The 25,791-nt window shown below is 37.8% G+C and overlaps 1 protein-coding gene across 3 annotated transcripts in view; it reads right to left on the bottom strand.

Moving 5' to 3' along the window:
* lrba (LPS responsive beige-like anchor protein) overlaps positions 1 to 25,791 on the bottom strand; it is a 212,073-nt gene that overhangs the window by 183,710 nt on the left and 2,572 nt on the right. For all 3 annotated transcript variants that reach the window (XM_056738897.1, XM_056738916.1, XM_056738906.1), the window contains exons 2-3: positions 2,204 to 2,435; positions 240 to 340 (exon numbers count right to left, since the gene is read on the bottom strand). In XM_056738897.1, coding sequence (XP_056594875.1) covers positions 240 to 340; positions 2,204 to 2,435 — 333 coding nt within the window. The remainder of the gene's footprint in view (positions 1 to 239; positions 341 to 2,203; positions 2,436 to 25,791) is intronic.

Below are 25,791 nucleotides of genomic sequence, written 5' to 3'. Positions count from 1 at the left end.
ATACATTAATTTAATGATATACATTCATTTTAGGATAACAATCTGAAAAATTGGCATATCGGTGGAGAAATTTAGTATATTTAGGTGCATCTCTACTACATATTAAATTCTAAAATGTATTTAACATTCACACAGCAACAACAAATAGCATTTAGATCAAGAATATTATTTTGACATTTTGGCAGTATATGAAAAGAAAAAATATCTGAAACAGCAGATATGAAGGAGAAGATCATTACCCATTGTCCTTGTTCTCCTTTCAGTTTACTGAAGAACAGCTTAAACTCCTTTACTGTGATGCTGTAGCTGGCCAGCACACCCAGCATGTCCACCACCAGATCTGTAAAACACAAACCCAAACACAAAACATGAGGTGAATGCTACGTTGAAGACATATTTACACTATGACTTTAGATTTCGACACAGCTACTAATCTAAGTTCTTGGCTAGTAGTTAGTTTATTGTGATTATTTATATCTGAGCAGTATTTGCAACTCCCTTTACTGCCCACAAGTATGTGGAGTTATGATCTTGTGTCAAAATTAGAGCTTTCAACGATAATGCATTAACGCATGCGATTAATTTATTTCAGATTAACGCGTTAAAACGATTTAATGCAATTAACGCAGCATCCGTCTGTTTTCTCATCCTTTGTCTAGCGTTACGTTATATTATCACATTCTTATTCGTGTACAGGCTTTTAAACCACTTAAATGCGATTTGAAACCGTTGCTTTGATGGTCAATGAAGACAGACAGCTTCTAGCTGTGGGACATTGCGAAACCAACGCAAGGTCCAGTCTGCTGAATACAGTCACAGGCTAAAGACAGCGCACCACTATTAAGCACCAGTAACTGTCAAACAGCGCGTGTTGAATGCCTATAAATGATAAATAAATAAAATGAATAAAGAAGAATCAATTTAATAGATTCATAAGTTATAGAACTAAAATCAGAATGTTGGCTTTCAATCAAAAAAAATTGTCAAATAAATCTGTTGTTTCTAAGTTAATTTGAAGACTAAATGTGAAATTATTAGAATGTAAAAGTATATTTTAAAACATTAATGTTATGTGCGATTAATCAGATTATTGTTTTAATCGATTTACAGCAATATTTAAAATACTCATGTGGCAGGTCGTCATGTAAAAGATCATGTACATTGCAACCTAGATCTCTTCAAGGTAATATTAGATTGTGATAACCATGTAAAGGTTTATTTTGCCATTATGACCTTCTGCCCATACTTCCTATTGTCAATTGTGTAGGTTGCTCAGGTTATTCTCTAAACAGCAGCACAGCAGTTTTGCATGCGATACAGCATTCAGCACATGCAAAGCTTTTTTGTTGTTGAAAGACTACGAGCACCTGTGATTGAACACTTGTGTTTTGCGCCAAACAGTCCAAAGCCAACGCTATCACTAAAATAGCATATTCACAATGTTAAGGGTCCTTTATACTATGTCTCTATAAAGAATTCTTTATAAAATCTTTATTTGAAAACCACAGACACGGCTAACTGAGCATTGTGGTTGATTAGCGCTATCTTTGCTCTGCTATGTGTCAGTGGTGCCAGGCTAAACTACACGCTGACTGAGCAATGATAGAGACCAATCAGCTGAGTGCATGAGATTGTGTAATGACAACTTCTTTCTAGAACTGTTTAATGAACAATACCAAGATTAAAGGAATAGTTCACAAAATATATGATTGACCATTTATAATCCTTATGCCATATTAGCCCACTGGATACAGATTACGTTTATGATGTATGGATTTATTTTGTTAAGTTTCAAACGTTGAATGGAATTACAAAGCTAGGACGAGACAATATATTATTTAATATAACTCTGATTGTGTTCGGCTGAGAAAAGGAAGTCATACACACCTTTTCTTTGGGGGAACTTCCCCTTTAAGTAAGGGAGTATATTTAAATTAGCCCTTAGTAATAAGAAAATGCTTCACCTGTTGATGTATAACAAAGCTTGAATTATAAATCTGTTTTTACTGCTGAGTCAAACCAGACATGTCTGATTTTTATGCACAAAATATTTTCTCAAAAGCTGTTTAAATATTGAGATGCCGCAAAATTTGTTGTACCAGACTGAACTGGTATTGAATCGTGACTCGAAAAACTGGTAAAATCGAATTGTAACTGGAATATCATGTGGTGCCTAAAGTGTTTCACCCCTCATTGCACACACCTGCGATCATAGCATCCACCCGGTCTATGCGCTGAAGCACAAGCTGGATGAGTTCGACCTCAGTGCAGGCCTGCAGGTTACGTAAGCTCTTCTTCAGCACTGCCGTGAACATGCTCCACACCTCCGCCTGGCACGTGGAGTCACACTTATCCAGCAGCTCCACCATGCAGATGATGCTCTCCGTCTCTTGAATGATGAAGTTCATCTCCAGGTCAAACTGCCCCCCGACCAACTGCACAGAGACAATCAGAGCTAATGTCACAAATGGAATCAAAGCCAGAAATAATCTTCAAAAATACAAGCAGCATCAGTCTAATGAGTCCAAATGGAAACTTTACCACACAACATCGTCACATTTTATGAACTGGGAATATTTGGTTTGGCATCCTGGCACAGCATGCTGGCTTGATTCCTGACATTAAATCCGGATTTTAATCTAGGCTTTAATTCAAGCCAATCTTGTTCTGAAACATCTGTGTATGTATGTTGAAAGGCTCTCTCTATAAAACTGGATTACGGGGACAGGATTTCCACTCTGCCCCAACACTGGCTCACGTTTAACCCTCGATGGCAAGACAACAGAACCTCTGAGCTGAAACGGGCCAGCGTTTACCACCTGTTGTCACGGCGATGACAGATGCTCTCTGGATATGAACATTGAAATCTAGTTTAACCCTGAAATGATGATACGATGGTTGTGATTTGAACACACTGCACACAGACAAAACAAAAAACCAGGCAACATTATTAAGAAACCATATTTTGGACTAGAAACTTATCAGGTCATCCTTATAATTTCCTGGTGGAGGGGAAAACAAAGTGCTTCACTCAAAGCTTTCTAGCAAAAATTGGTTTCCACATGCAACAAGGTCTCATCTATGCATCTTTATTGTTTTCAGGTCAAATGTGAGACGTTCAATAAATCACAGCATGGCACACACCTACTGTATTTATACGTTGGGGACAGATCTTTACACAACATAAATGACGCCATTTTTGTCTATAAATAAAATTGCGCAGCTCATAAATGCAATAAGTGCTCAGTGTTTAATAGATGTTGGAATGCTTTTACTAGTAAACGGTACTTTAAAGCACGTGATAAGAAAAACAAAGCAGATGTCAGGGGTGATGTTGTTGAGGTAGATGTGGTTATAAGGAGCTGTAGAGATTGCTGTCATTTACCAGCAGACAGCCCATGACCACAATTTGATCAAGGACTGGAAGCGGAGAATAAATCCACAGCCTATTGGATAGAAACTGTCCCGTTAAAATGACGGAAGGTGGATTAAAGGAATGTGGGGTGGGGGTTCTGTCATTCTATAGCAACTAAGGCTAACAAGGCAGAAGATAAAAGCCATGATCAGTCACAAACACACACACAGTGCATCTCAATGGCCTTGCAGTCAGCCCCCCTTCCCCCTATCAAGTTGCTATCGCAGGATGAAAGATGGATTGCTCATACTTGAACGGAGACGGGGAAATATGTATATTAATAACATAAAAGTGAAATAAATGAATGCAAATGATTTTCATGCCTTTCTTATCCAGTTTGCCCCTTAAAATAACTCTCAAATCATAACCCAACACTTTATAACACCCTCCTCCCTCCTTCAAATTTGCATTGAAGCAAGAGGGGCTGATTGTGTTGTGTGAAACGGCCATCAAAGAGATATGGGGCCACCACGCGGGTGATTAATGGACCTGACTTCGTCTCAGAGGGAACGCCGCTGAATGTGACTTTGAGGTGAGGTATCAGCTTGCTCAGAGGGCACAGTGAAAAAGTGGAAGTGACTGTCTGCCAGGAGATCAGCAGGTAGACATACATGCCAAGGCTGGTTTCAAAGTCAAACTTCACTGTAAAAACTGTATAGTTCATCTAGACCAGTCATCCTCAATTGGCGGACCACGGGCCAAATCCAGACCTTTGGTTCGTTCCATCAGGACCGCAAGACATGCTAATAATCCATTTAGAACATTTGAGAATCACTTCACATGTGCTCTCAGGAACATTTACACTATTTTTTTTATCTTTTGCTGCTATATCCTCTAATATCTTTATCTGGGCCAAACGTGCTTTGTTTTAACCCTTTCCGATCGGTACGCCTTTAATTGAAATCCCTCAAAATGGTCTTCAGATATTTCCATAATTTGTAAAAAAATCTTTCAATGATGGAGAATTTCCTGTTTATGCCACCTCTCCTGGCAATACCAAATTAAGGGCTCCTGGCACCAAGTTACACACCAGTGCCACTTCTCTGAAATGTTAGTCTAGGTCACTGGCCCAATATTTATCAAACTTCTCAAAGTGCCATTTTAGTCTTTTTAGCTGAGAATTCATAAAATGTACTCCTACTTTCAAATTTATGTAAAAAAGCAAGTTATTAAATTTCTTAAAGCTAAGAATCACTTTTACTCTCCCCATTGTTTAAAGGGGTGATATGAAATGGCTGAAATAAATATTATCGTTTTTTTTGTAATGCAATGTGTATCCACAAATAAAGGTTCAAAAACGCAGTATTTTCCACATACCGTGCATGTTTGTATCTCCTCTTTGCCCCGCCTCTCTGAAACGTGGCGATTATTTACTAAGCTCATCGCTCTGAAAAGTGAAGTGTGCTATGATTGGAAAGTTAAGCAGTGCGTAGTGATTGGTCGAATACTGCAAGTGTGTGACGGAAATGTAACGTCTCTTACCATATTTGGAACATCAGGTTCCAAAGCAATTATACTATAAGTCAAATCAGACCACGAACTGACGTAGATTTGTGGGAGTGTGGTTACACAAGGCGTTTCAGGCAGGTCTGGGTGAGCATTCCCTTTTAGATTTTTTAGACACTTTCCTTTTTGCAATTTTACGTTTCTAATACATGCATGGGCAACTTATGACACACCAAAGACCAAAGTTCTCTCAAATGCTTAGGAGTCGCACCTAGGGGCTTGTGATGGTGCGGAGGAGAAATTTACATTTACATTTAGTCATTTGCCAGACGCTTTTATCTAAAACGACTTAAAGATAGTTCAGGGAGCAATACAGCAATATGTCATACAGATATGTGGTGGACAGAGGCTTGGCCAAAGGAACCGTATCATTCCACATTATACACGCATAAATTCAAATAATCACATAATGTTTCATAATCAAATTTATGCATTTAAACAACTTTATGCACATTTCATTAATGCTGCGTGCATTCGAGATATGCTCTACGGATCATCAGTACTGTTCCACATTCTTGTTTTGCTGTATTGTTCTCAATGGTATGTGTGATTTGATTTCACATTCAAGAAAATATTTATACCGAAAATACCATTGTATTTGGTCCAGGCCAATGCCGTCATCCAAAATCCCAAGTATTGTAAATCATCTCTAAGCCTGACACTTAAGATTCAGTCCTACACCTAAATTACGACTGAGCTACTTTATAACTAACTTTTAAGCGCAGCTTTGAGACAAAAAATGGTTTACTCTTAGTTCTGTTCTCGTGAGTAGTTCCCAGAAGCTTGATAAATACGGGCCCTGGTGTAGGTTTATCTCATTTATTCTTCTACTAAATTCGCACTATTTCCTCTAATCACGTGCAATCAGAAACCAGAAAACCAAGATTATTTGTGTCTTTGACCACATCTGTTTTTCTCAGCCTCTTTCGTTCACATTGAGAGCTTGTGCAATAGTTTACGCCGCAGTCACAAGATCTCTTAGTGGCAAACCGAGCCCTGTGTTTCATCTCTGAGGACGCAGTGAATTAATAATGGCTGAAGAGCTCATGGTCCAGTGCTGACAATAACAAGTGCTTTTCTCCATGGTGAGGGCTACACCAGGGACAGCCACACACGCTTTACATACAGCCCCTGTGTGCTAGCTAACCTTGTATTTTAGCATTCATCGAATGGTGTTTACCTGGAGGTAGTTTTTAGCTCATTGTTAGGTGCTGAATGTGTTGTGATGAAGCAAATCCAGGACCATGAAGAAGTGGAACAGAGCAGTGGTATCATTTTTTCAAGTTTAGGAACAAACGTTATCGCAACATCTGGCTTTAGCTAAGAGGGCCTGTGAGAAAGACAACAAATAACTGACTTGTCAATTTTTGCTTCAGCCTCTTTAGTAAACTAGTTTTCAGCCGAAGGTTTGTCATTTAGTGATTCCATCAATTTAAATTGATTTACTGTATTAAACTGATTAATGTTCAACAATACATCATTACCTACTATATCCCATGAAGTAACCTGAACAGAACAATTGGTACACACTTCAAGTTCCTTTTGAACAAAACCATTGAAAACAGGTTCACAAGCCACGAGAAACCCAAGGAACACTGTCACTTTCATAAATCAATATCAATGTTTATTTTCATTGGACAACACAAAGTTCATTCACTGGAGCCAGAGCAGGACTAAACTGCACAGACTACAAATACAAAAAACACATTGTTCACAATGAGGAAACAGATCACATTTATGAGGAAATCTGTTAAGGCTGTCAATGTGAAAGTATCATATCAAAGCTACACCATCCAACTGTCAGAGCAGCATTTACATTCTTCAAATTTTTAGTTCTAATAAGAACATTCACGTTTCTGCCGTAGGTTTTCCCAAATGCACTAAACAAAAATTACAATAAACAAGTGAAATCCATTTCCTTGAGGTAAATGCTCATTTTTTAGATGAAAGCATTTTAAATGAAAATACTGGCTGACATTAGTTCTAAATGAACAACCCCAAATCTACTATACTTTACTATATAGAAGACGAAAATTAGTGAAAGTATGAAAAGTATGTCCGAAACCTCAGTATGCAAAAAACAGTAGGCGAGAAATACCCGGATGGTCTACTACTTCCGCCTAGATTCGTGAGTGTGGGAGCTCAGCAACGGTCAAATTTTTCAAAAGTAAATCAAATAAATAAAGCGAAAAACTTAAGAGCGGACCTCCGTGCCATTAGATTTTATTACTTTATATGTTTTTATCAACGCTCATGTATAGGTTGTTGGGAAAACATAATAGGTCAAAGAGCATACGGGTCACATGACCATAAAACGGCGGACGCAGTATGTCCGAAATATTTTTACTCATAGTGGTCTGCAACCCATCCCTAGCCCAAAGGGGCCTGAAAAAGGTTTGGGTTAATGTTTGATGAATAGCCTTGGGTTCGGGTCAGGTTCGTTACAAAAATATATATATGCTATATACAAACAAGTTTGCGAGGCGTGACCACAAAAAACACGAGAGAAAACACACACTTTTCGCATAATCTGTTCTGCGCTCAAGCTCCCGCTCTTGTCCTCATTGTCACAAGACAGCAGGTGATGGTAAGATGAGTGCGATAACGCAAAAAATTAGGGATGGAAACATATAACAGTTCCAAAAGATGCAGGGAAAGCTGCACTCTGGAAGAATTATGATCTTGTCATTACTGTCAAGACTGGCCCGTAGTATCCTCAGCATCCCTACAAGTAACGTTAACAGAAGCAGCAAGAGGAACTTCAGTGCAGCTGGGCTAACTTTTAAATGATGGTTCAAAAATGATTTTTGACTTTTACACCTGTTCACCCCATAGTTATTATAGTTTTATAACCGACAAAACCATAGTTTTATGCAATCATGGTATACAAAACATAACTTAACATACCAAATTCATTTTGAGCTCGTTTTATTTTATAATGATTACTGGAGGCATATTTACTTTCTATTTTGCATTACAAACTGTGAAAACAAAAACAATATAAATTCCTATTAAAGCTACAAACGTTACGGAATCAGAAGTGAGTGCTTCTCTTTTCATTTGTTTGATTCATATCAACCACATAGAATATCAGGAATATTAGTCTGCTGTCACTAATGTATTGACATCCGTTTTCTTTCTCAACTTTTTACGCTCACTTCAGACAAAAACGATCATGTTTATGACTTAACTGTGTAAGACAACAAGGTTTTACAAATCGATCCTTGATATCTCAATCGCAGTTAGCGCGCGCCTGTGAGCACGCGTGTGTGTGACAAGCAGAAGTGGAAGCTGAGGTGTGAGAAGATGATTTGCCTAAACAGCACAAAGATATCGATCTTTATGTCACAGTCTCCAATTTGTGCGAGTCATATTTGTCATAATATATTTAAAAGCTGGCCTCCGTTTAGGCTTTATAAACTAACTCTCTATCCTGCCGACTGTTCGCTTGGTAACGTACTCTCCAAACTGACGTCTCACACCGGCAACCAAGACCCGCCCCATTTTAATTCTGATTTGCTAGTAATGTTTGTTTGGTTGAGAGTGATAGCTGGGTTCCTCTCATATCATTGGTAGGCAAACTTATTAACTCGAACTGATATCAATAAGCTTTTTAAATGTAAATATTTTTTCTCGCAGTCAAACTTTGTAAGCTGGAAATCCGGTAGAAACTTTAAGCACTGACTTCTCTTAACGACTATGAATAAAAAAACATTGATTACTGAAGTTGACTGAATCCTGGTTACCAAAAGATGGTTTCTAAACAGACCACCTCAGTTGGACTGGTTCAGTTAATCATGTACACATTGGCAGAATCAGGACTAATTCAAAAGATTGTCTTTCTATGAATGAGCTTGGTGACATCAGATTAATATTTTTGCGCGAGTGATTAGAAAAACATTGCATGATGGGGAATGTCTTCATGCATCCGGACGTGTCAAACAGTGGGTGTCAACGAACTCGTCGAGTGAATTTCTCACTCGAGTTTAAGTTTGTCAACTTGCGCAGAAGAGGCGTTTGTGGCAATCGCGCCACCTGATTCGCGTCATTCGCATCGCCCAGCGTGAGTTTGGGTCTATTTGCGTCTTTGCATTGAATTTGTATGTAATTTACTCACGCAAACCACTGAATTCGCATTTGGTGAGAACGCACCATTAGAGCACTATTACAGATTAGAGGACAAAATATTCCCCAACCACCCCAGAGGTTTCCAAATTCATAGTCACATATTTATGTGCATCTTTATGATGCCTTAAAATTTCCTGCTACTTTTAAAGCTTTCCTCCTCCATTAGAAAGATTTAATTCGACCATATCTGACAGCTACTAGAAATTTCTGACAAAAACAGCCAATCATTCCTCAGATGGGTTGAGGCCTGGCTATCTTTTTTAAATTGCCAAGACTTATCATCTGCAGCAGAACACTAAACTAATCCCATTCATTGAAAGTGACTGTTAAATACTGACATAAACATTTCCAATATCAGAGACAGCAGCTGGCCTTCAATCTCTGTGAGGCTGCTTAATGAAGCAAAAGGCACGAAGCAGAAAACCGCCAACAGGAAACTTTTCTCATTAGTAGGGCGTAGACATATCCTACTCAATTAGAGAGGAGAGGGTTTTACCAACATCTATATAGCCCTAGAAGTTGAATGTTTATTTTTTATTTATAATGTTTACAAATTTACAAATCTGAAGCAACAAAAGTTCAGATCTTTAGTGCGAGATATAAAAAAAAATAGCATAATGTATCTAGATATAGCAGGGTCACATTTTGATAGCAGAGTACAAGCTGTTTTTTTATATAAAACAAGACTTTGATGTGATGTGTTTGAAGCTAAAAAATAGTATTTCAAAACTGCAGATGACAACAGTAAGGAGGAGGTCCTTGTTGTTTTGGAGCTCATACAGTATATTAACCAGATAAGGGTTTATTCAAACATAAACACGATCATATCAAAACAACTAACAGGGCAACTTTTCATTCTGTGGAAATTTCATGACCACGCTAATACAACCTAAAGATCATCTAAATGCATATCCGTTAGATTTATTTTAACAACGTGAAATACAACACCATATTTAGTTTTTCCTATAAAAACATTGTCATCGTAACTTCTTTTAAAAAATAATAATTTTCATTACTGGTTAAATCACAAGTAGCAACAATCTACCTCTAAGCCAACTAAAATATTTTGAAGGTCTTGTCATTCAGCAACTCTGGGCACCGCAGGGCATCTGACACTTCACCCAGTGAACTGCTGCATTACAATGGGAAAAATATAACCGAGAAAATCATATCACCCAAGCAGTTCATCCAACACCATCTGCTCTCTAAAAATAGAATACAGACTGCAACCAACAACCTTTTTTCAGCTAAACCTGAGACTCCAAAGTGGCTGGCATCCCTAGCACATATCTGGTTTCTGTAATTTCATTGCTGTCTGGGTGTCATAATGAGGATTGTGTTGTGAAGTCTCATAATCAGAATTATTATAGCCTAACTCAGACTCTGTGTGGCATCATTTTAAGTGTATAGAAAACACCAACATCTGTATCTTAACTTACATGGGTCAGGAATTCTTGACATTTCCCAAAGAATAACTGAACTCCATTGTGTCGCGGGGATAATTTAAGTTCATACTTCCTGAAAAAGATGTGGCGATACTGTTTTCTTCAGCCCTGAGAGTGATATTAAAAGATTTCATTGCCGGCTGTTGTTTTAATCACCAATCCACCACAATGTCACACCCTGAAAAGAAGCTTACACTATTGGGACAGAAATCATAAGGAATGTAACGATTCAGGTTGTGACTGCGACGGCAATAAAGAGAATCCCAGTACTATCCAGGGAAAATATAAAAAATGCAATTTTATTGTATTACTGCCCTCAGCAATCTGTTGCCAAATCATTTTAAAGACACAAATAGAACACAAAAGTTCACATGATTTATTTAATGTTGTAAAGATACATTCGCAATCCAAAAGCTTTTTAAATTTTGAATGTTGAAAACCAATGAGTTCTGGGAAGCCACTGACAACCATTCATTTTTTCCAACTATGATAGACAATGCTTTGGTTACAAACTTTCTTCCACATATTCTTCTTTGTGTTGAACCAAGACATTTTCACAGGTTTAGAACAACTTGAGGGTGAGTAAATGATGAAAGAATTTTCATTTTTGGGCAATTCATTTTATGAACTTTCATATATATTTAATTCAGGAACTGCTTCAACTGATTGTAAATGTATTTTCTGAAGTAAAAATAAAGAGAGGAAAGCAATTTTAATACTTTGTCATCCATTTTAAATATGACGAGTATACAGTAAGTGGTCAATATGTGCTTAATGAGCGCTTTCTCCAACGAGGAAAACATCAAATGAAAGACTGACCAAACCCACACACTAAAACCGACGGGAAGAGCTAACAGCACAGACAGCTGCACACACAGGATCAGCCAATGAAAGGGACAGTGATGTCACAAAAAGCTGTAACTGAATCTTAAAACAAATCAATAAAAAGGCATTACTTTGGAAACAGAAAGCCTACTATACAAGACCTGAATTTCAGGATGTTTCAGGATTGCAGCATTTTACTGAATATTAACTTATTACACTTATTGAGTTCACAGTAACCTTTGTGACATATTTGCACATTCAAAATGTATACCTTATCAGTTCCCTTCATCATATATCACTCACATATTATATTGATAAGGGAAGAGATCCCCATCATGATTTCATCTTCTGTCATCTGTTTAAATTAAGTCAGCACAAAATTTACATCGCGCCTTACTGAGAATCTGGTGAAAAAATATATGTATATATATTTGTGATTTACAGTCCAAATATGGACCACAATGTACAGTATAAAATGTGTGACATGTGCAATTTGGAAATCGTGTTTGGAAATGTTGGCAATAGAGTGTCATTAGAATTAACGCCCAACGTGTCAAGCCCACAAAACAAATCTCACACTCTGGACTCTTAAAAAATATGGCCAAAAGTATTTGATCCTACTCACTAATCACCATTTTATCTATCATCTTATTGCTATAACAGAACTGCACAAACTGATATTTCCCTGTTAACTGTGTCCCTTCCCTATCATAAATCCCAATTAAACTCCTACAGCATTTTTATTCCATTGAGTTTGTTCTGTGTATATGACCATCTTGCGTAATGATACATAAAGTCTAATAATTATAACCCAAGATGTGTTCCTAATGACATACTGTACACTATGTACTCAACCATCAAGTGCAGGGGTATTCAATAAAGTTCCAAGAGCTCCGGTCTTTATATTTTCTTCCAAACGGAGGTCCGGACAATACGTTTAAAACAAAAAATTATTAGTTTAGCCAAGATGGTTATACTGTTTATACAATATAAAAGATATGATCTTTTATCAGGACATTTATTTTATATTTTGATATCCACAGTCAGTGTGTATTGTGGGCTTTGTGGCTGATCATTCATATCTGTAAATAAATAAAAAAAACTACTCACAACATGCAAACAGCAAATGCAATGTTACAATTAAAATGCTTATCATACACAGAAAACAAAGTTAAATTCTAAATTAGCCTTTCCATGCCGTTCATACCAGAACTAATTCTATCTTTAAATAATTTCCCTATTAGAACGTTCTTACAAAACCCTGCTTGTGAAAACCCAGAAAAGTCCTTCATAAAATCCTTCTACAGAATATTCTGTGAAAATATAAAAATATCTTCCATATTGACTGAATAATGCTAAAATCTTAGTGAAATGAATGCTTGAAATTAATCTTTGATGGTTATTATCTAATAATGAATTAGCTAATGAGACTTTAGCCTGGTTTTCAGAGGGTCACAAATGTTTACATGAGGGTCAATAATGCTCATGCTAAATGTAAATAAATACTTTATGGTTCATAAAATATCACAAATCTGGTTGAAAGGTTAGAGACATCGGTCTATAGCAAACAGTAAACAGACTGACAAACACAAATGCTTTAATATTGCTGCCTTTTGTTTACTGTTGTGTGTCCATTTACCTTCCCTGCATGTCCTCACTACTGTTGTTAAAATAAGCAGATGTTTGCTGCTCTTCGTGTAAAAAGTTTTGAACTATCCGCCAATTAGGATGACTGATCTAGTGTATGAATTTAAGAAGAGTAGTATCGTCCCAAATGGAATACTTCATGGATGTATACTAACCGGAAGTATACATGCTTTCCCAGATGAGGGCAAATGACATCAATCGCACAACACACTCCGACTCAATAAAATCAATATTTACATTGTAAATTTTATATACTTTCCATTTCTTTCGCCCATCATGACTGAAGTCACCATTAGATTGCAGTGAGTGCATCATCCGGGTACTTAAAGTGCACTTCTTTTTTGAGAATTTTCAATGTGAACGCTTTAGTCATACTATTTATACAAAATGGCGTAGTATAGTGCATACGTTCAGGATTTGCATACCAGCAGTCTCTTTGTTGTTTTAAGAAAACGTATGTGAATATTCAGATCTTAATCATAATAGGACAAAATTGTATCAAAAACACAACTACAAAAACACCTAATTTAGCTTCGCATTGTTAATGTGTAAACAAAAAAGATGAGACTTGAATGTGTACTTGGAATAAGAAACACAATATCAGATTTTTCTTACGTGGTTATCCTGGCGAAATTAATTTAAAATATAGTTTCCATAGCTATAATGCTTTCAATCAAATTCATCCTTAGTTTTGTTTGTTACGGGTATTCTCCTTCTGGTCAATGAATCACACTCAATATATAAGTGTATGAAGGCAGAGAGAGAGTTTGTAACCTTTGTGACTGTTAAAGCTCAATTTTAAGATGGTGCTAAATTATTAACAATATTATAGTATTTGTAGTATTAACACAATATCAGTAATCATGGTTTTTGTGTCACAGTCGGTTATTGAAAATACTGGTATAATTGTGACACCCTAGATGAAGAGTGTGTGCCTGCCTGTATGAGGAGGAAGGAAACATCCTGCTGTGCATGCTAATCTGATGTTTACTAACGAGACGCGGCTTCTGCTGCGAGGCTTCGTTTGTTCATGAAACGTGGCTGAACGGATGTCATGTCTTCACTTAAGGCGAGCTGCGCTCACGCTGTACATGCTGCCAGCATGCCCAAAGCAACATCACATGCTGACTTTGACTTCCAACCAGTTCTCCCCCTCTGTGCTTCTACCTGACACTGCGATGACAAACACCATTGTGTATTTACAATTTAGAATTTGTAATTTCTTGTTCTGATTCTCTGACCTGTTGTTTCTGGCCCTATTTAGAGTTCAAAAATTCAAACTCCACATGTGCAGAGGCCTCGCCTATACACCGAAACTAAAAGAAGCTCCAAAAGGGTAAACCCACGAGTCCTGTTTTTCGTGTGGATCGTATAAACACTTTTTGGGTGCGTTGTAGCTGTATTCTATGCTAAATGTAATTCTGCATAGTATTACAGAAGGGTAATAAACATAGTACGTCTCCAAACATAAGAATCCTATCGCTTCCTATCTGCCTTCCTGTAGAGCTTGGTTCCAATGCAAACAAAATCAAAATCACATTAAACTGCTGATCAAGGTCATGAGTTTACCTTGAAAATAACAGCCAGGTGTTTTGAAGTTAGACCTCTACAGGAGGGTAGACCCTGCTGGGCTGATTAGCCCTGAGCTGTGTGCAACCCGCTTTACACAGTTAAGATAAGGTCACAGTTGACACAACATGCATGTATAAACAGTAGCATTGGTTGAGATCAAAAGGACAGAAAATCATTTAGACTTTTCTATTTAGACTAATAAAAAAAATAAGTTTTGAATTGAAAAAGAAGAGGTTTGAACATACACGGGTTAAACATGTATGACAGGCACTGACATTCTACTTGAAGGGACATCAAAATTATTATTATGGAAATCAAAAGTACTAACAAAATAGGTGAAAGTTAATTCTATTAATCTATAACTCGTAGGCCTCAGTACATGCATCTTCTAGATGTTTTGTGCACATACCACACACTCAAAGCCACTTCCCTTCTCTCCATCCAGCTTTTGTCTGCTGCATTTCCTGTTGCTATATGTTCTCACTCATGTACATGGTCTTAGCAATCACTGCTAAAGAGTTACAAATAAGCAGTGTTGGCTCGCATCACAATGCCAGGCTCTTCTGGAGCTGGCAAACTTTTCCAATAAGCCTACACTATCATCCTATTGTGTTCTAGTGGAGCTCAAGTGTGCTAAAACAGTAACATGATGCACCCTAATTTGCATACTAACCGTCCTAAATAGTATTCCAAATAAGAATTAGTATGTCCCAAATCCTAATATGCTGAATGAGGGCTGGGCAATCTTCCCGAAAAAAGCATACCCGGCAGATGACAGATTTAAATTGCTGGATTCCGTGTCCGCATCACGGAAATGATAGGGCTCTAGATATAGGCATTATTAACTCAATGCAGCCAGGAAACGAGTTTCAATCACAAAATAGACTTAAGCTAAGTAAATTAGCAGTGCCCCAATGATTAACGTCACACACATACACGGACAAACACACTTCACACAAACAAGCCACTCTGTCTAATGCACTTGCAAAAATGTATCCTCACGATTCCGTTGAAAAATGCATTGAGGGCGCTTCAAGATTGATCGCGATTTAAGATCGTCAGATCGCTCACCCTTATTGGGTAATATGTTGTATTAAAGAGTAAGTAGCATTGGATCATGAAAATTACATTTCATCCAGTGTGTTATGTTGCTGTGTTTGAAAGTAAGCAGTCTGCCAAGTTGTAAGTCCAAAGGTGAATAAATAAAGTTATTGGCTTGAAAAAAAGGGAGTCGACTCTGAATCACGCAAACGAGATGTGAACGAGTACCGCCGCGTATCTACATCACTAGACATAGGCCCCGCCTACGTTTTGCTGGGACTGCCGCTAAAACTTCACTCCTCCCCAAAACACTGTCGCTCGTTCGTGATGCATGTGCAGTCTAAAACCTGTGTTCTACGTTTTGAAACTAAGTGCGTCTTATTTAAACTACCAAAGGAAGAACTTCTGAGGAAACAATGGTTACAATTCATTTACAAATGACACCAAAGGAGTATAACCCCAGGGTTTTACTAAGTTTGCGTCATTTCACCGAAGATTGCTTCAATAGTTGAACAACTTCAACACATTGACTGCAGGATATGTTAAAAAACTATCCTTGAAAGAGGGGGGAATACCAACCTTATTTGAACCTTTTAGCTACACCGAATAACAACCTGTAAGTGTCACCAGGGCCTGAAATTAACACCCGACCACGCGCCAAATGCGGGTAAATTTTGCAATTGGCGGGTAAAACTGTCAATCTACCTGCCACATTGGCGGGTAGCCAATGAGAATTGAGTGATTCATTAGTTGTTGTTTTTTTGCGTCTGTTTTTTATTTTTTTTTAAGCCGTTTCGTTGGATTTTAGCTCAAAATGTGGCGGCAGATTACTGGGGTAAAGAGGCCAGCTGAAACGAACAACCAACAAAAACCTGAGGATGAGTCAAAGAAAAGTAAAAGACGACGTTTTGATACGAAGTGGACAATTGGCGACAACGGCAAGGTTCGTGAGTGGCTGATTTATGACCGCAGTACAGACGAAATTTACTGCAGTGACTGCCGTATGTATGGCTCAGAGAAAGCGAAGTCAAATCCCTTTGTAATCGGGACATAAAACTTAAAATTAGAAGCAATTAAGGACCACGAGTCATCAAAAAGCCACCTACACACAATAAGTTGCAAAATATCGTTTGGATGCGCCAGTAAGTTTTAAACTGTTGGTGAGATGGGATGAGATGAGATAATGACTATGTCTGTGACACAGCAAATCAATGAATAAAAAGATTTTTAAAAATATAGTCTTAGAGTTGTTATTACTTATAATGATTTCGTTAATAACTTGACAGCACTTAAATGTGTATTCTTACAAGTTAAAGAATAATGTTTGTGTGATTTATATTTTTCACCTTTATGAGGCAAAAAAAAAAAAAACTGGCTGGCTGGTAAAAAGTAAAAAAAATATAAATCCACCTGCCACAATGGCTGTTGGTCAAAAAAGTTAACTTCAGGCCCTGAGTGTAACTATTTATTTTAGTCTGAACTTCAAGAAATATTTGTGTACCTTATGTCTGTATTTAGCTAATGCATTTAACGCAAACATTAACATGTACCGTTGTTTCTGGGGTATTACAGTTTGTTTACTTAGCTATGAACTAGGCTATTTTAAGTGTTTTTTATAGAAATGTGACTGTTGGTGTGTCCCAATTCGCCTACTCATGAGGGATGGGAGATCAAATAGATTCACAATGAATATCGATTCAATATGCTAGCAATTCAAATTGATTCACAAATTCTACTATACTAACTGTAATAACGTAATATCTTTGGATCAGATAAGGCAGAAGACAACTGCAAGAGCGGTGCAGAACCCAGAACTTTTACGGAGTTCACTTCACACCTCATGCGCAAACACGAGAAAGAGAGAAAACTACATACATTCAGCCCTGTAGAACTAAACGGCAAGATAAACGGAATAAATTTTCAGGGCTGTGAGCCTGTGCTACCAAAAACAAAAAATATTGATATAAAGAATGGAGGACTAGCTGTATTCAAACAGCAAATGAGTTTCATAAATCATCTATTACGCCCATTCACAGAAAGGATATAGCGTTCCTTCATAGTTTCTTTAAACCTCACAGGAAAACAACAATGTATTTTTTGACCTAATATCTTTGTTTCCAGCAGGAGAAAAAGGAGGAGCTAGTCTGATAAAAAACACAATGCTCGGAAAAGTCAAATCCAATACCCTACAAATGGCTAAACAGCACTTTCATTTATCCGTTGCTTTCATTCGTGCCGTGGTAGAAGAATGCAAGGCTTCTTATCCAATGTCATTTGAACTCTAATCTATTGTGGCCAAATAATTTATATTTCTTCTACAATTGAGTCTCCATCCACCAAGAGACATCTTACCACAACACCTCAAGTTCTTGTTGTGGAAAGAAACCCAATCTGTAAACAAACAAAATGTATTTCATTTAACTTATTTGTTTGTTTGTAAATTATGCATTGTAAATAAAATAAATAAAGATTAACTGATTTCTTTAAAGAGAATTGTTTACTAAAATGCTGCACCTGCCACATCCACATTCTTTTGATATGCATGCACCGTTGACACACAAAGGCTGACCTCTGAATAACAATTTTTCCAGTACTCTGACCTGTTGTCTCACATGAGGGCCCTGCAGGACCCGGATATAGGTGCCCACTCATGTAAACAATGCATTCATTCATGTCATGACTCACTGTCCCGCGACACTCAAAACCCTTCACTCCCTCAAATACTCTTCTCCAGGTTCACATTCCAGCCAGCTCACTCTCTCAGCACATCCCCTAATGCGCTGGCTCTTGTTCTGTGCTAATCATTCAATCAAATTTAAAGGAAACCATATTGCCCTTACCAAAATGCACTGTTTATTCATACATTTTATTCTGTTTGGCCTGTCTATGTATTGAATAATATTTACAGTTTATTTTCTTTGCACAGAAAGCTTCTCCATACATACTTCCCTTGCTTTGGGAAACAGAGATCAATATTTTCAACAGACAACACAAAACTATTGAACTACAATTAGTAGTTAATGCACAAGTGTAAAATGTAGTTTGCCCGATCCTAATAGAGATACGCTAACATCTCCAAGACAGCACAGAAAACCTATAGTGCCAGAAATAGAAGAAATCACTACATTAACATTAGCAACTTTAAAAATGCAGCAATGCAGCACAGATGATTTGCTTCTGTCACAATCTATGGGGATCACACAAACACTTACAGAAACATATTGTGTCACTGTTCATTTTCTATCAAATACGTTGACGTTAGCAGCATGGAAAATAAAGAATATATGTGTGTGTGTGTGGTAAAACAAAAAAAAAATGACATGTGCAATTTCAAACTAATGATCCTATATTTTAAAGGGTCCTTTGATAAAATGAATGAGAATAAAGTGCAGTGCAAACTCTGCAATGCAAAGCTGGCTTATCATGGATCAACAACTACGATGCACACTCATTTGAGGGCGAAGCACCCAGCAGGTCCATCCACAGGTCAGCAATCAGTTGCTAGTTTTATGGTCAGACCAACCAATTTGGATGCCAGACGGGGGGAGCAAATAACGGCTCTAATAACGAAGATGATGGTTAATGCTTCCGATCGGCTTTGTCGAAGGAGAGGGCTTTAAAAATCTTGTGGAGTTTGTACAGCGGAGTTTTACTGTTCTGTCTAGAAAAACCATCACTGCCAGACTGGAGAAACTTTTTCATGACAATAGAAATAGAAGCATTTTGAATTATTAATTCATGAAATAGTTCCGGACTGTTGCCGTCATTCGGTTAATATGTTTTAATGAGTTTAAGTCTGGTCTAAAATCTGAATGGCTTTATTATATTTTCCTTGATCAATCACACTGCTGATTTTTTGTTTGTATAAATGTGTATGCTCATATTTTACAAGGAATCGTCCAAGCATTAAGAGCGGTTGATGCTGATTGACGTACAGTTAATAAGTGCCGTTATTCGGTTGTTAATATATTAATGTTTCAGCGCTATTATCTTAATGTATAGCTTGATGTAAGTTTGCCTTTAACATAATAAATAAAGCAGTGTGTCGTCACGGATTTAAAGCGTAAATGGTCTCTCTCTTTCTGTTTATCTGTGTGTAATACTGTTAATGCGTCCATGTGGGGGAGGGGTGAATAGTTCTCATCGATCTTCTAATATTATTTTTGCTTTAAATGCCCATCCCTATTATCAAACTACGCATCCTCTTTATACGGCGCAAGCTCCACAGTTATTCTCATTTATATTCAATTATAGACTTATAAAGTGAGGTGAGTCTTTATACAACAGGAGATGTGCAGACACGCGTCTTTTTTATACAACGCAGGCTGTGCAGACACGTGTTTTTTTTCTATACAAAGCTGGCTGCGCAAACTGCGCGTCCTCTTTATACAGCGTAAACTCCACAGTTATAAAGTCAGGTTAGTCTTTATGCCATTGCCCATTACTTAATTGTTCGTAATTGTTTACAACGTGACTTGCAGAGTCACAGAGCAGCGAGCGTCATGTGACGAAGGTAAAACATTTGTTGGAATAACGATGCTGGCTCAACATCGTCATGTCTATCATCCATCAGTGATGGAGGATGACCTCGTCTATCTGCCCAACCCCATAAATACATTTTTGTGTTATGCTTTATTGCATGTTGTTCCTAAAAAACAACATAATCGTTTTTTTCTCCATTTTTTTCTTTGGATGAATATAATTGCTTTGGCCAAAGCCTAACCAACAAACACAATGGGCCCTATCTTGCACCCAGCGCAATTGACTTTGTACACCGACGCATGTGTCATTCCTATTTTGCACCCGCGCAAAGCGCGCTTTTCCCTCCACAGAAGCACGTCGCTAAACTAGTGAATGAACTTGCGCTCCCGGGGCGGTTCAGCCCAAAAAAAGGAGGCGTGTTCCGGCGCAAACAATCCCTGGTGCTATTTTGCTGTTCCATTAAACAATTGCGCCACTGACCAGAAAAAACCTAGTCTAAAGTCAGTGGCGCGTTGCGCGTTGTTCATTATGCTAATTTAAGGGCGCATGCTTGACCATAATGTATAGCGTCACAACGCGCATACACTTTGCTCATGTAATCTACACAGATGCAACAGTTATTTTTGCAAATCATAAATTGTTAAACTAAAAAAATTTTAACACATGAGATGACGGAATTCATTGTGGTGTGCCACGAAGATGTGAAAAAATAGGCATAAATCTAGCTTACAAATTATTCAGGCTAATTGTAGTAATTAAGGATCAGACCTGTTTGCCCAATAGTGGCAATAAGACATATATGTATATAAGGACATCTGACAAATTGGTTTGTCCGTCAAGAACCAGGAAAAAAAAATCGACTGAAAAACTGAAAAAACTGAAAGACTGAAAAAAAAGACTGTGAAATCACCTTTACCATAATGTAAGTACATTAAAAACCTTAGTCTTCAACTTACCAGTTAAGTTGAGCGTGCTCATATTTTTGCGCCTGGTAAATACGCCATAATAATAGCAATCCATAATGGAACTTGCGCACCTGCTTTTAAAGGGAATGTTGGATGACGCTCTGATTGGTTTATTTCACGTTACGCCCAAACCACACCTATGAATAATGAAGCTACTTCAGACCAACCCATTTTAGATTTGCGCCGGGCGCAAGAGCCATTTATCCCGCCGGGAAAATAGCAACAGCGCCGAGACCCGCCCACAAAGTTACTTGCGCTTCGCGCTTTGACACTTGCGTTTCAGATCGTTAAAATAGGGCCCAATGTGTAGGTACTCTGTAAAATATGTGGCATTGCAATTTTTGTCAATTGTGCTTTAAAGTGTCATTGAGTTGACTGCTTGCAGAATAAAGCACTCTGTATTCCTAGATAAATTAAGAGAGAAAAGTAAAGAAACTCTCACACTTTAGTGTACAATGAAAAGGCTCCAGAGTAAGCTTAGTTTCATGAGGAGCAATAAGTCACCGACATAGTCCCATCTCGAAACATTCATTTGGAAATGCATCTGATGGGGAGTCAATCCACCAGGCTGTGTGTGTTCGTCAGCACACAATGAGGTTGAAGCTGTAAGACTGCAGTATTTGATCCACCACTGGTCACATATGAACAGCCTGGGATAGCAAGCGGTAAGCAGACACCTCCATCTACCTACACAACAACAGAAAACCTATTCAGAGGCCTATTCAGCCTCTGGTCAGAGAGCTAATATAGAGGTTCAGACATACTTGTCTCGTTTACACTTTCGAAAAGATTTGGTTTTTCTTTGTTTGTACCAAAAGAATACATTTATTTGGTTTGAGAGGCTATCAAAGTAAAGGTCACAGATCGCAGAGTAGAGGTTAACTGAAAATTCTCCGTCATTGACTGATTTTTTTATCCCAGGGACGGACAAATCTGAAGGCCGTACATCATTTTGATTGATTTCAATTAGGGTAGTTTGTTAATCCCCTTTTTGTCGAGTTCGTAGCATCCAATCGTTTCCTTTCATCAGAACGTGATCTCAAGCGTTCAGAGATACCCCTGCCCTGTGAAGTAATGTGCGAAGGGACCCATACGTGATTACTCATAAACGCTTTGTCTATTCAGGAAAACCCCCGTGGGATCAGCAGAGACTCGCGGTGCAAAGCCAGGGGCATTTATAGACTAGCTTGATTAAGGTGACTAGCCCACCACCGCCTACTTTGTTTCGCCATATTTTCAAAATCAGCTGAAAATCGTATTGCCCTTTTATAAGAACGCAGCGTTAGCGATCTCTTAAGTTGTTTGTGGCATAGTTTCTGGATCTGATTCTCCCAAACATGCATCTGTCATTTAATCAGACCCTCTCGTTCGCTTGCTGTCATACACAAACTAGTGGTGCGGTATTTACAGACTTTTTTCCTTCAGAGAGCGATAGCGACTCATTTTGGATAAACCTTAACTTTTAGTGAGTGGATAGATGTTTCTCTGCGTCTTCTCCATTCATGACCCAACAGCAGCTTAAAGTTAGTTGTAAGTGAATGATTACAAAACACATGTACAAGAACCTGTCATTGTTATTGACTGGACATATGAACATTTGTCTGCAATTATTATTTTATGTCTGACAACAGAAACATTAAATATGAAACGACTTCGGTTTTATTGGATATAAAAATACAGGAAGTTCAAAGAACGCATATACATCGCGATGATGTCACAAACATGCTAATTAGCACATAATATCACCTTGCACCATAGTGAGAGGTTAAAATAGATTATGACAGATTTTTTACGAGCAGCCTGTCCATCAAAATGATGGACAATGAAAAAGTCTAGCGCAACCTCTGTCGCAGAGTGTAGTTTCTAGTTTGTGTCAGTGTTTACTATGCTAGAGAAGTAATGGTCTAGTGAATATAAAATCCTGGAAAAACAAACTATATGGGCCACATTTATCTATAATCTCTGACTGTGACATATATATTGCAAATGCATTATTACTCTGTGCCAGGACTCATAAATCCAGACATTACCCAAGTGTCCTCTGCGTCATTTTGTGTGCCACTGTGAATAATGTTATCAGACTATTCCAATGTTTGCTTTAGACAAACGGCAAACACCTTAAATATCATCTGTTCACTAAGTGAAGGCTGAAAATAAATAATATTGTAACTGATTGTTCAAAGCAAAGAGAGAAAGAGAGAAAGACTGAGAGACGGTATCAGCTCCTTTGTTCTACAAGCGTGTATGCAGGGCTGTACAGTAGGGATGCACCGAAATTAAAATTTTGATCGAAGCCGAATAAAACAAACTGTATGTTTGTCGTTGTGCTTGTTTGTCTGTGATGTTAATAAATAGCCCAATCAATTATTTTACTTAGTTGTAGTCTATTTTGCGAGTAAAAGACGTTTTCCGGATGCATGAGTCCATATAGCTCTAAGACTTCCTTGATGCGCAATCTCTGACGTGGAATCTTGCTATTTAAATATGCCTTCTGGCTGTTCTGTGCATGTATGATTGAATGAGGTGCACAGTTTAACATAATTCACGTGCAAGAGTCGTGGAATTGTCTGCGTCTCATTGTATAAGGACATAAACACAACTTCAGAGTTGCTCTTATAGTTTATTTCACAAGCTGCTCTGTTTGAGTACGCTACAATCAAATACACAATTAAACTCAACAACCCCTTCAAAATAAAAGCCAGTTTAACCCAAGCACTAATGACTGGAATACACTTCAAGACATTATCTTTTAAACAAGACATCATACACTTGCAGACTTTTGAAAGTTTCAGATAGAAACACAGTAACTGATCAAAAAATCTGAGCAAAAGTCTTGCAGTGGATTTTAGCCTTAAGATGACAAAGTACTAATACAGCAAATTGTATGATTCATGTAGTAAATTGATAAAATGTAGTAAACACTGTAGTTTATTTTATTATTGGCTATAGTTACTTGGTTCAAAAACATTATAATATTGGGAATTTTACAGTATTTTTATGTGGACAGATATAATACAACTGTTTAGCATAAAAAATGAAAACACAGAACAAAAAATTAAATGGCCCTAACATAACCATCTGTATGATAAATTAATATCCTTTGACAGATACCTTCCTATTTATGTGATGGCCTGCTCATGTCTTTTTTTATCGATGACAAAATATGTTGTAGACTTCTGCTAAAACTGTGTTACAAACTTTAAACAACTGTAGCACCAGTGCTATGTTCAAAAAGGTTAACGTACAGCATGTGCAAGGAGACAAATCAGATGTTGCTCTATAAAGCTCCCAGAAACCCCCCATCCCACACCAACTCATTTTAACAGCGACACCTCGGCATAGAGAAAGATGCTCTCCGCCCAAACTACCCACAAACAAGAAACGGAAAAGAGAGGGAATCAAAGGGGTAAGCTTCCTTCCATGTTGAGCACAGCAGCAAAACAACATTACAGTCTCAGATTAAAAGACCACTTTTGCAACAACCTCCGGGCAGAGCCTGAATATCGTATCTGCACTGATCTGAGACCAGTTTCAATTAAATGAGACTCTTCATTGCATAGGCTTCAAAAGTGCTACCAGGACGCGACACGTGGATGAAGGTGGTTTCAGTTACAAGCTTCAGTGTCTATCTGCTGAAGTAACCAAATCCTGGGAGGAGCCTTAAAATATTCATTAGGAAACAGAGAGGGGGGTGTTGTTTTTAGATAAAGCAAATAAATGATACAGGTGCATTATACAAATAAACCTCTCTAAATCCACATGAGAGCAGTGGATTGTGTACTGTCTGGTCCAAGAGCTCACTGTTTCTCAATTCCGTCAGATTCAACCCAATTTACAGACTAGTACAAATTTAAAATTCTATGAAACAGTAAGAAAATAGGTTACAAGAGCTACTGTTTAATATACTTAAACATATTCTGCTCTTGCATTAGAGGGAATAGGGAAACATGTACCAGTCAAGAACTGTATGGACAGGTGAGAACAGTCTGGTCACCTGCTCTTATCGTTCCCATGGTAACAAACATAGGTCATATGCTTTTTTGCTGAGCCTTAACCTTGTGCTAAACACAGGTGCTGCCCTATTCAACCACCCCCGATCTCTCAAGATAGCAACCAACAGAGAGTAGAATAATGATGCGGTTTCAATGAGCTTCCGGAGAGTGCTTGAACAAGGCTCCCGAATGACTAGTGGGTTTTGATGAGGGCCGAGGCGAAGAGACGTTTAAGCTTAATAAACCTGGTGCAGATTTACAAATGACAATGTCAAAACAAGTGCTGTTCTCTTTGATTTGTACTTCTTTTGAAGGAGATTATTTAGGCAGTGATCTCTGATCATAGGACGGGAGCACGAGAGTCAAACAGCAGCACATGAATTTCATAGAAGGCTTGTTACTGTAAACCACATTTGCAAAAGCAAGTGTCTGAGAGAGAGAGATTATTAATTATTACTAAGATTATTATGAGATTATTAATTGCTTATTAATTGCTACAGAGATACTTCCTTCAAACTACATTACCAGAACTTATTTATAATCACTTACTAAAAATTCTTAAAGAGTAACTTTTCATTTTGAATGTCCTTAAAATATATTTTTTTGCTGTGTGTAATGTTGCTGTGTGTAAATGGAAAGAAGTATGCCAAGTTGTAAAGACAAAAGTGAGTGAAAAACAAAGTTATTGGCTTGGGAAAAATGGAGTCTACTCTGAATCACGCAAATCTCGTCTGTCGTTCTAATTTTAGTTCCGGGTCAGATTTGCATCACTC

The sequence above is a fragment of the Triplophysa dalaica genome, chromosome 2, assembly GCF_015846415.1.
Source record: "Triplophysa dalaica isolate WHDGS20190420 chromosome 2, ASM1584641v1, whole genome shotgun sequence".
NCBI classification, from domain to species: Eukaryota; Metazoa; Chordata; class Actinopteri; order Cypriniformes; family Nemacheilidae; genus Triplophysa; species Triplophysa dalaica.
This window is presented reverse-complemented; position numbering and strand designations above follow the sequence as displayed.